The 11955-nt window shown below is 42.4% G+C and overlaps 1 protein-coding gene across 2 annotated transcripts in view; it reads left to right on the top strand.

Annotated features, from left to right (window-relative positions):
- Positions 1-1298: 1298 nt before the first annotated feature.
- ERGIC1 (endoplasmic reticulum-golgi intermediate compartment 1) overlaps positions 1299-11955 on the top strand; it is a 101490-nt gene continuing 90833 nt past the window's right edge. The window contains exon 1 of one of the 2 annotated variants that reach the window (XM_073355799.1): positions 1299-1561. Coding sequence is in view for 1 of the 2 variants with exons in the window: in XM_073355800.1 (XP_073211901.1) it covers positions 1542-1561 (20 nt within the window). In the remaining variant the exon portion in view is untranslated. The remainder of the gene's footprint in view (positions 1562-11955) is intronic. The other variant, XM_073355800.1, reaches the window with a different exon arrangement.

Raw genomic sequence — 11955 nt, 5'->3', positions numbered from 1 at the left:
TATGATATTTTCTATTTATTATCTATTCCTTTCTTAATGATTCCCAACATTCTGTTAGCTTTTTTGACTGCTACAGCACATTGAGTGGATGTTTTCAGAAAACTATCCACAATGACTCCAAGATCTCTTTTTTTGAGTGGTAACAGTTAGTTTAGACCCCATCTTTTTATATGTCTAGTTGGGATTATGTTTTCCACTGTGCATTACTTTGCATTTATCAACATTAAATTTCATCTGCCATTTTGTTGCCCAGTAACCCAGTTTTGAGAGATCCTTTTGTAGCTCTTTGCAGTCTGCCTGGGACTTAACTATTGTGAGTAGTTTTGTATCATCTGCAAAGAATTCTAGTAGATTGGTGAGGCATGATTTCCCTTTATAAAAATAAAATAATATAAAAAACATGTTAACTCTTCCCCAACAAATTGTGTTCATCTATGTGTATGACAGTTTTGTTCTTTACTATGGTTTCAACCAGTTTGCCCGGTACTGAAGTTTTCATCCCTTCCCTTAGGAACCTATTACACAGCCTAATGGATCTCACCATTAAGAAATGTTTCTCTGCTTGTTCCAATCTAAACTAATCTTGCTTCTAAATATAGTCTTGGTTTCCTGCTGAGCCACCAGAGAAGGGTAAAATGGAGAGAGGTGGGTCACTAGGGAGGAGGCAGATGGCAACAGACACAAGAAGACCATGAAAGTGGTGGAACCACCAAGGAAGGCAGTGTGGTATGCATAGAGTTCTGCGAATTTCCTCTTCCCTTTGATCCCTTTTCTTGATTAACCGCCAAGAGGAGGTATTTTGGCTGTAACCATGTTTCTTTTCTGTGCTGTGATATAACTTGTGCTGTAGGTGACACCACTCTGTCAACCCCCTTTCCCAAAGCAGTGACTAGTTATTCCGCAGCCAGCGAAAGTTATCTTTACACCTTCCTTGGAGTTGTAAGGAACCTGAGCCCCTTCCTCAGCTGCTTTTTCAGTTTCCACTGACTGCTGGACACAGAGATGATGATCTGAGGCATCCCCTTTCAAAGACAGGCTGCAGTTTACTGGGCCCAGGCTCTCCCTGCAGTGCAGCCCCAACTGCCCCTGGAGTAGCTCAGTATGTAGGAAGGGTGATTACTGTTTGGGCTGAAAGGCCCCTAGCGGGGTCAGGCCCCCTGTGCTAGGCGCTGTACAAACACGCAATGCTTACCCCGAAGAGCTCACAGCCTGTACACACGAAGAGGGAGGGGGTTCCGGCAGAGGCACAGAGAGGGAAGCCCTTGCCCAGGGTCCCCCAGCAGGGCAGTGGCACAGCCAGCTCTCCTGAGTGCCAGCCCAAGGCCAGGCAGCGGCTCCTCCAGGCCCGGAACCGGCCGCGCCGCCTGGCCTCTCCTGGCCCTTTAACTCGGCGGCGGAAGCGGCTGGGGTGGCCGGTGCCGGCCGCCCAATGGGGACGCGGTTCGCGGCCCATCACTTCCTGGCCCTGCAGCCGGGCCGGCACGAGCGAGGCTGAGAGAGCCGGGGGAGGGGCCGGAGGCTGCGCCGCACCCGCCACCAACATGCCCTTTGACTTCAGGAGGTGAGTGCGGGGCGCCCCCCGCCCCCGCGCGCGGGGAGGGGCCCCGGGGGCTGCTTGCGCGCGGACCTTACCGCGGCGCGAGGCCGGGGTCTAGGGCCTCTAGTGCACGCGGGAGGGGGACACCCGGAGCATCCCATGCTGTCCGCGGCGATATCCGCCAAGGCGTCCCGCGCTGCGGGAGGGGTCGATGCAGCCCCTTCCCTCCAGCCGTGCATGGAGTGGGGGAAGAAAAGAGTCACAGGATCCTTGCAGCCCTGGGCACCTGGGGGCTGCTCCTCCGCCCCGAGCTGGTGCCCCGTTGCTCGGTGATGTTCTTCCCTCGTAGCGTGCAGTGCACAGTTGTATCCGTTCCGCAGCCAAACCTGGCCTAGCCTCATCTGGGGACGCTGAACGCCCCCGGCCGAGCTTTTTCCCACGTGTACATTAGTTCAGGGCGCAACCTGTGCGAGTGTCTCGTAAGCACTGGGTAGCGCTCGCTGAAACACAGGCAGGGGTGTGATCTTTGTGTAAGAAAACATGTTACTATATAACACCATAAATGTGCCCAGTGCTGTGCAAAAACAAGGTAAAGTCCTGCCTCAAACTGCTTATGATCTCACACAGGCTGAAATGAAACACAAGCCGCAGAGCAGTCTGGGGAGAGGGTATGGAGGCCGCCCTGAGGCTGGGGGCGGGCAGGATGCCAGGGGAAGGGGACTAGGTTTTGAGGGGAAGGTGCATGGGAAGTTGGAGGTTCTTCCAACAATGCTGTTATGTAATAATGTTGTGTAAAGTGGGTGTTGAGGATCTTTATAGAGAGCATTGAGGTCATGTGGGTGTGCTGGGGGGAGAGGTAGAACCCTTTGTTTGATGATGCATGATTCCTAAACTGGCTGGGTGGAGGGGGTGTTTCATTACTTTAGACACAAACAATAACAAAAGAGCTGAGTTGAGCACTCTGCCCTCTCTTCTTCTCCTTGCAGGGAGAGGCACTGACAGGTCTTTGTTCCCAGTATAATGCTCTTACCAAGTACGAAAGCTTCTTTAGGGGGCTGCCTGTTATGATAAGGCTACATGTAACTAAAGCTTTGTGTGTTGTTGCTACTGACAGCATTGACGTTCTCATCAATCAAAATAGCACGGACATCTCAACCTGTACTCTCCTGCATTCCTGTTAGCAAACCTATGTCTTGAGACACAGACCTATAAATGAGGTTGCCGTGCATGCTTCATGTAGCCTCATAGATACTTAGATTCATATTTAAAAAACTTGGTTAACATGAGGTTTGCAATGGCAAAATAGTTCCTTGTAGTCATCATGCTCTTCCTGAGCATGAGTTTTTAATTCCCCAAACTTGCACTGGAAGAGCAGAAAATATGCAGTTAAGGTGTCCTCATGTGCCCCTTACAATTAAAAATGCACGGTAAACATTGGAGAACTGGGAAATGTAAAATTAAGATGATACTTCCCAACTAAGAAGCTATAGAATCTTATCTGTGCCCTCTTTGGGATGCCTTTGGTTTCAGGAGGTGAGATGCTAGGAGGAACTGGGAACATTACAGTACCTTACCCCTCCCAAACAAAACTGTCATTTTCTCTCTGTCCACCATAACTCCAAATCAGGACTCTTATTTATACAGTTCAGTGGGATTTTCGTTGTGTTCTTTGAGGCACTATTGCTCCAGTGGGTAATTGCTTCTAGTGGAATGAGCACAGTGGAGTATTGCTTAGCTGGAAACAATGCAATTTCACTAAGTCATACTGGATTTTGGGCGGTCCGTGGCTTCAAAGCCCCCGTCTGATTTGCGTGAAACTTGGTGGTAGAATTATTCCTCAGCTTTGGAGATAGGCTGCCAATTTCAAACCTCAGAGGCCTCTATTTGCAGACAGTAGAGGTATGTGGAAAAATAGGGCTTATAATGGGATCTGGAGCAACTGCTATAATAGTATGAGAGGGAGGTGTATTTCAGGTGGCTTGATAAATGCAATTCCTCTTGTTCCCAAGTTTCAAAACCCAGGTGGAAACACAAGCTCACTAAAATAAAGGAAAGGGCTGATGGTTCACAACAGGATGAGGCAGAGAAATTAAATGAACCTGGGGTTATAAAGTTTGATCCAAACTTCCCCAGAATTTGGAGGTGTTGGTTCAGAGCTATATTTGAGAGATTTCAAAATCACAGATAAACTTTGCATTCTTTGTTTCTTGGCAACCCAGAGGGCTAAAAATAGATTTTTTTAAAATGTGTCATCTTACATAATGTAAACTACAAAAAAAAAACTGTTTAGCTTTCATCTAAGATGACAATCATAAAATTGTCTCAAACTACTGGGTTCTGGGATATACCAGTTTTTTGGTACAGAAATTAATTATCATGTCTGACAAAATATAACTATGCGGTGTTGCAGCCGTGTCGGTCCCAGGATACTAGAGAGACAAGGTGGGTGAGGTAATATCTTTTATTGGACCAACTTCTGTTGGTGAGGGACAAATTTTCAAACTACACAGCGCTTTTCTGTAAGAACTATGTTGCCCTGCAGAGTAGCTCTAGATAGAGTGGATTGCAATAGTCTGGACTGGAGATGATAAAGGTATGAATGGAGTGAGGTCTTCATCTGCCAGGAAAAAAACAACCTTTTGGCCAGCCAAACATGAAGGAACGTGTATTTGCTGCCCTGAATAGAGATGAGACCAAGACTGCAAATCGTCGTGAGAAGCTGTGGCTGTAGCTCCTATCTCCTAGATCAGTAGTGACCAAAATTTGCCTTTTCACAGCTTTTCAGCAACCAGCATATAAAATGAGCTGGTGAGTCCCAATCCATCTACTAGTGGACATGGATACATGTCACAGATGCTAGTAATTGCATGAGAGGCCAAAGACTGAAGAGCCTATGAAGACTGAACACCCTCACTCCTAGAGGAGTCAGGGGAAAGCTTGTGCTGTAGCCCTGCTCCATGCAGTATCTGTTTGTGGATAAATAGAACTTTTATCTCTTGTGCTGTCAAGCTGTCCATTTTCAGGAACACTGAATTCATTTCAATTTAAAATATAATGAAATGTGTTCACTTGAAATTAGTTTAGAATGAATGAACAACCAGAGGGCATTAGGGTTTTAATAATACTTGAGCACTTATCTAGTGCTGTTCATCTTCACAGCATTTTATACATAATGACTAATCCCTGCAATCCATCTGTGAAGTAGGTAAGCAATTAAGACCTTACTTTATAGGTTGAAATCTCTGGTGCATACTACTTTAGGTCTGTATTAAGACTGAAGCACATGCCATTCAGGTATATGCCCTTCCGACAAAACATCTTATCCTAATAATGCACAGCCTTGGTGCCTTTTTATTCTCTCAGCCAATATTTGGCTACAAATGAAATGCAAATGTTTCCACACCTACCCTGGTCTCTGTTTTTCATGTCAGAACACCTTCATCCCACACCACCCTTTCTACTACAGTCGCCAAACAACTGGGGCTGCAGGTTTTATGGGGAGCTGCAGATGTTTCTAGGAACCCACGCTGCCTTCATGTGCCTGTGCATGCATGCTACCGCGCAGGGCTGGATTACCCAATAGGCAGACTAAGCACGTGCTTAGGGCACCAGCAAAGCAGGGGGCACCAAAAAAAGAGATTTTTTTTTTTTCAAAAATTTGATATTTCAAAAACAGTTCTTAAAACATATTTGGGCAATGATTGTGTGTTGAAATCTCTTTATAATACTCGCTGGGAGGCACATGCAGTGGCAACAAGTGCAATTCTGGAGTCCTACCCAAAGATTGTGGATGCATTAGAAAGTATAATTGAAGATCAAACACAAAAGGGAGAAACTATACAAGAGGCAGAAACCATTGCAAACAAGATGCAAGAACTAGAGTTTGTATTCATGTTGACCATGTGGAATGAAATTTTACAACACTTTGTTCACACAAGTCAAGCTCTCCAGGAAAAAGAATTGGATTTGAAAACATGTGCAGACCTCTGTCAATCATTAGCAGACCACTTACACATTTTGAGGAATGATTTTGAAAGATTTGAAGACATATCAAAAGATATCTTGCCTGATACTAACTACAAAGAAGCCCAGTCCCTCAAGTGAATCAGGAAAAAACAAGCAAATGATAGCAGTGCAACAGAAGTAGCATTGAATCCTAGAGACAAATTTCTCATATCTAATTACTACGCTATAATCGATACACTTGAAGCTCATACGAAGAGGAGAGATGAAGTGTACAAAGAGGTATCAAGTAGATTTTCTTTTCTAAATGATATGGACTTATCTGACGAACAGTATTCACAAGGTTCCCGAAAGCTAGTTGACTCATACCCTGTTGACTTGAACATGAATCTCTGTGGAGAAGTATGGCAGTTCCACTGTTATATGCGTGCAAAGTTTCATGAAACAGGAAAAATGAAATTCAGTCACATTGATCTTCATGACACAATATTGAAAGATGGAATACAATGTGTATTTCCAAACCACTACATATCTTTCTAACATTGATGATTACTAACTGCTCCGCAGAACGCTCTTTTTCTCAGCTGAAAAGAATAAAAAACCCTCAGAGAACAACAATGTGTCAGGACAGACTTGATTCACTTTCCCTATTGTGTATGGAAGCAGACATGCTTCGTCAAGTCAGCTTCGATGAATTTATCCAAAATTTTGCAATCAGAAAATCTAGAAAGAAGCTACTTTAATTTCAGCATACATGTAAGTTTTGTGTGATTTCGAAAAATAAAATTTTAATTTACGGTATCGTATTGTTTTTATTTTGAATTACATATTGGGGGGCACCATAATCTTTTCAGTGCTTAGGGCCTCTAAAGGTCTTAATCCGGCCCTGCTACCATGTGCAACTTGTGTGAAAGTTAGAAGCATGCGTAAATTAAACTGTAACTTTGGCCCATCTTGAATGAGGATTGTGTGGCAAAAATGTGTCTGATGCATGATGTAACTGCTTGCTAGACCTTGCTTCAGTAGAGAGCAGTATCTCTGAGAGGAAAGAGACCCTGGAATTATAAATGTTCTTCATAATTCTAAGTACAATGAACAGGTCATTGAACAGTGTCTGTGCATTGGAAACTGGGTAACAAGGTGGAGAGAGAAACTTTGCCACATGTATTATTGTTGTCCTTGTGGCTGACTGTCTGGCAGTTCTCATTTCAAAGCTAGTTACAGTTGGCTGTGGAGTAGCCACAGAGGCTTTTGAATTCTTTCAGGACCATTAAACTGCTGTTATTCAGCCTGCGAGCAAGTATAAACTAAAGTAACTGTAACTAAGATCTTGTTTTAACTGTGGGCAATTCCAAAGTTATGTGCTAATAGATCCCAGTGCTGTGCTATTCCGGCATTGGATAGTAAATCACCATTTATAGCTAATGGAGCAATTCAGAACTTACTTCCCATCATTTAATAATTTTGCTGTTTTTTTTTATTGCTTGATGTTGTGAGTAGAATAATAGAGCTCACCAGTACATTGGGCACAGGTTTCAGAGGCATGGGGAAGGAGCCAGGCTTAGAGGGGATTTAGATTTAAATGATAAAGCCTAGTGTACACTAGAAAAGGTTTGCCTTTACCTGTATAGCTATATCGGCAAACCTTCCCAGTGTAGATGCAGCTTATAGTGACAACAAATATTTTTTTTGCCTGTATAGCTTATCCCAGTTTCCTGAGCAAAATGAGCTGTACTGACAAAAGCATTTGTGTACAAGTATGACTGTATCTACCCCAGGGCTTTTGGCAATATAAAAAAAGTGACACTCAACCAAAATTACTATAGTGTACTAGCAGAAGTTTCTAGTGTAGGCCTGGCCTCAGACTGGAAGTGCTCAGTGGCAGGAGTTGTCTCTTATTCCGTTGGTATGGAGCCTAGCACAATGGAGCCCTATTCTCAGTTGGCCCCTAAGCACAACTGTAAAAAACTTTTTTTTTTTTTTTTGAAAGGAGGCTGTCCCTGGGATGACTATTGTAATCCACACCTTAAAGCATACTTTTTGTTGGGGGATGGGCAAATGTTTGTTTCAGTTCTTATTTGTCTTTCCTGAGCGAGTAGGACCATCTCTAATTGAAGCTGACATGCTTTCAACCGTGTTGCTTTTAGTGGAGGGTAAAGCATATATGTGTTTGTTTTGGGTTTTTTTTTTAGCTTAAACTCATCCATTGTGATGGCTAATGGACAAAGTAATGCTTGAATTACACAGCCTGGAGTATTAGAGAAGCTGGTGAAGCAGACTGCAGCAGGAACTATAGGGCAGTGTTATGTTGCCCTTTTTCTCTCCCTGTCTACCCATTAAAAACTGGCTTCAAACTGACAGATTATTGACTACTCTAAAATCTTACAAAATTTCTTTTCTGAATTCTATGATTCCATAAAGAACTTCTGCATTTACTTGTGAGCCCCAGGAAAAAAGTGTTGGTTTTTTTTTTTTCAGTCCTCAAACTTCTAAAGAAGACACACACAACTTTCCTTCCTGACTCTTTTTTTCTTTGACAGATTCATAAGATTTGCAACTCGAAATCCTGATGTGACACTCAAAATGCTGGTTAGTTGGGAGAACATCTTTTCCATATCTCCTTTTCTATAAATTCACCATTTGTATGTTTTTGAGTAGAGTTCCTGACTAAATGACGCATCACTATTTCCAGATCCATATCAAATGCCTAATGGAAAAGTACATATTTGGTCGATAGTTTCAATTTGGAATCTCCAAGGTGCTTGGTAGGGACTCAAATGAGTCTGCATTGCTGATAGCCCAGTAGTAGTTTGCTTTTTATCAATCTGTCTGTTTGCTTTTGCTGTATGTTGTTTAACTAGCTGCATTAATGTACAGTGGTAGTTCATTTGGCAAAAACACTTTTTCAAACAAGCTCTGGGTGCCCTTTGTGTAGAATATAAAGTGCTGGTGCTAGGTAGCAGTGGGTGTGTGTTTCTGTAAGGGTGGGGAATTAATGCCAGCTTTCCACTTGCATGGCTTTTTCCTGATGAGATGTGTTGCGCTTATTTTTTTTTTTGCTTTAGAATCACAGTGTGCAAACCTTGGTATGTGCCCTATAGTAAATTATGTGAATTGGGACATTAACTTTAGTGACAATAATTCTTGATGTTCATACCATGCCTTTATTCAGCAGAATTGATAAAGGTCCTCCATGGACTCTTGTATATGATTCAGCTGGGTGGTGTACTCTTCGCTCTGTGGCCTAATTTATGCATGCATAAGTAAAAATTGTAGTGTTGCTCTGTGCTGTTAAATAGCTGCTGCTTTACACTCCAGAGAGAGCTGCATTTTTATTAGCTGTAAAGTGATAACTAAGCACTTGTTTACACAATACCTGTCATTCCATATTTTTTTATGTTATAACACAGTCGCCGCCAGGGTGGAAAGGGGTATGTGTTCACCAGTGATATGGCACAGTGTAGAGTGACACACAACCTCTCCAAATGCACCTGATGCGGGAATCGTATGTAATTGCCACAGTTTGGTATCAATCGGGATACTGGCTTGCCCCCAAGTTTGTTTAAAATAAACAAGATGTCTTTGGGGGGGAATTACTGTAGAATCCCAGGAGTTAACTAGACATGCAAGAAGCTGAGGAAGTGTTGGGATGTGCAGAAGCTCTAGAAGTGTCAAGAACTTTAGTGAAGCTTGTGCCATAGGTAATGTGATTATATGTATCCATGTATCCATATATAAATACTATTTTATTTTCAGGTATCCTTAATAGCCCCTCTGTTCCTTCTAAAATCTAATTGCTCAAGTGCAAGGTTTTTACTCCAAAGACAGAAGAAAAATATTAAGCTTCAGTTAGCTTTGACTTGTTTCTTCTTGACTTCACTTTACCAAGATAGTTGTCTTTCTTAGTTCATTCATTGAAGCCACAATCTTCACTTTGTGACATCATAGTTCATTGACTTGCAAACAGTTGCATCAGATGTTGCGCACAGGATTGTAGCAACATTGCATGAATTAACCAAGGGTAGTGGAAGCTTGAGAGAGCTTGAGTGTAAAACATATGTACATACCTATTGAAAAGATTCATAGATTTTTAAGGCCAGAAGGGGCCATTAGATCAGTCTGACCTCCTGTATGACAGAAGTCCCAGAACTTCATCCAGTTAATCCTGTGTTGAGCCCAAAAGCAGGGAAAACTTAATCTGCAAAAGGCTGGTTGAAATAATAATCTTTTCCCCCATCCACACTACAAAATCTCCCATGTCCTAAAGCAGTTTTCTAAACTCTTGAAAGTGTGGATAGTGATCAGTGCTCTGAAATCAGAGTTAACTGGCTAGTAACTCTGCTGTTCAGTGACTGAAAATACCCATTGTAAAGAGAGACTTCAGTTGGATAGAGTGTGATTAAAAAGGTGGCAGCTTTTGAACTGCTTTTGCAGGTTGTTGTAGCATTTAAGAAAAATCTTCTTTAATGAAGCATATCTTAAACTTTTATCAGGAAAAACCACAAGGAGTCAGAAATACAGATTTGACATTTATAACAAATGAACGCTTTGTAACGGGCACAAATCCATGTTAAGGTAACATAACAAATCCACTTTCTCATACCTCTCTTCAATTTTAGTTTGAAATAGTGAGACTTCGACCGAAGTCATTTGCCCCCCTTCTCCCTGCCATCTGCCCATAGGCCAATCCATGCTCCAGGTAAAATACTTTTGGGGATCCTGCTAAAACACTGTTGCAACTTGTAGTGTAGATCTGACTGTAACCATGTTTCGTAACCAGGGTGAAGTCTTGGGCATTGATACTGATGTTTGGTGTAAATTGGGAGTAACTTCACAGATTAGAACTGGGCCTGTGGACTGTCATAAGATTTAGCCTTGTTGGAGAGCATTGATTTAAGTCCCATCCAAATTATAAGATGTAACTGTCTCCTCTCCCTCACTGGCATTTGATAGTGTGCCTTGCTCCTTCGTAAACTTTTCTTGGAAACTGGGCCAGAAACAGGAACCGCACTGAAAGCCAGATGCTGTCTGATCTGAGCTAATCCTGTGGTAATACAATCTGTTTCAAAAGGAAATCAAAGGTACTCCCACTGCCTGTGCACCTTACAGGGTTTGAACACAGTAAGTGGAAGTCTTAGTGGTATGTTTCACCTAAATTTTTTTTAACCCTGGCTGTCCTTGATGCAGTAAAAGGTTTGTGACAGAAACATTGCTGTAATAAATGCTCCATAGCAGACAAGCAATGGCTCAGATAGGGAATGTTACTGAACTACAACTCTTAATATTCCGTTGGCTTCAATGGATGACTGTAGCACAGCAGGTGCAGGAGAATAAATTAGAGATTTTATGGATTTTGTGGGGAGGCCATAGTGAAATTGGGATCCTAGATAACTATCAAATCTTTCTTTTCTGGAAGGTAAGCTGGGACCGCAATACTGGCCCCAACTAAGCCTTTTAAGGAAGTAAAAGATGGTCCAGCTGAATTTGTTCATGTCAGTTCAAATGGTTGGTTACTGAGATGAATCCTCTGTAATTGGAAAAGAATACAAAGATCATAGAAGGGTGCTAGGGAATTTAAATTCTAATTGGTCCGGAAGGGAAGAGAGCAGCAGATAAGAGAACCTTATCTGGCAGCTGCACCTTTTGAGCTTTGTCACAGGATAGTTACTGAGATGCTGCTTGATATACCAGCAGCCAGAAAATATTTGGAGCCATCTTGGTGTCCCTGGAAAAAGGAGCGTATTGTGGCCTGAAATCTAGTGTATTAGGAATGATATTTGTCTGTACAATATTGTCCAATTTTACTTTAGGAACGTAGGGGGACTCTTCAGTGCTTTGGGTGTGTGGCCAGGGTCCCACGGGAACCACACTGAGGTTACTTAATTAGGGCAAACTGCAAAGAATGGGGCAGACAATCCCCAAAGTTGGTGGTCATTCCAGTACTTAGATACACCAAGCTAGCCTCAAAACAGCTTTTGTAATACCTTACTGGTTACCCAGAAGCCAAAACACAGTTCCCTTAAAGCAACCCAGCCTTAGGCCTCCACCCAGAAACCCAAGTCAAATATGATGAGGATTACTGAAAATCTTATTTATCATATAAGAAAGTTCTACCAATCTCAAAGGATCAGGCACATTACCTCCCAAGTTAATGAATATTTCAGATCTTATTCAAATACACGCTTACAGTGAATTCTTATTAACTACACTAAAATTTATTAAAGAAAAGAGAGAGAGAATTGATTAAAAGATCAGTATACAGACAGACATGAGTACCATTCTGAGATCAGTTTTATAGTAGAGATGAAGAACTTTGTAGCTGCAAAATAAGTCCAATGTTCATATTCAATGCAATCCAGATTGGACTGTAGATCTCAGTCTTACAACTCAAGCTTCCCCTGCATAAAGTATCAAGCAGATCGGAGATGAAAGGATCAGGTCCCAAGAGTCGTTTA

Source organism: Lepidochelys kempii, chromosome 8, assembly GCF_965140265.1.
Source record: "Lepidochelys kempii isolate rLepKem1 chromosome 8, rLepKem1.hap2, whole genome shotgun sequence".
NCBI classification, from domain to species: domain Eukaryota; kingdom Metazoa; phylum Chordata; order Testudines; family Cheloniidae; genus Lepidochelys; species Lepidochelys kempii.
Note: the sequence above shows the minus strand (reverse complement) of the source record. Positions and strands in the feature narration are given on the sequence as shown.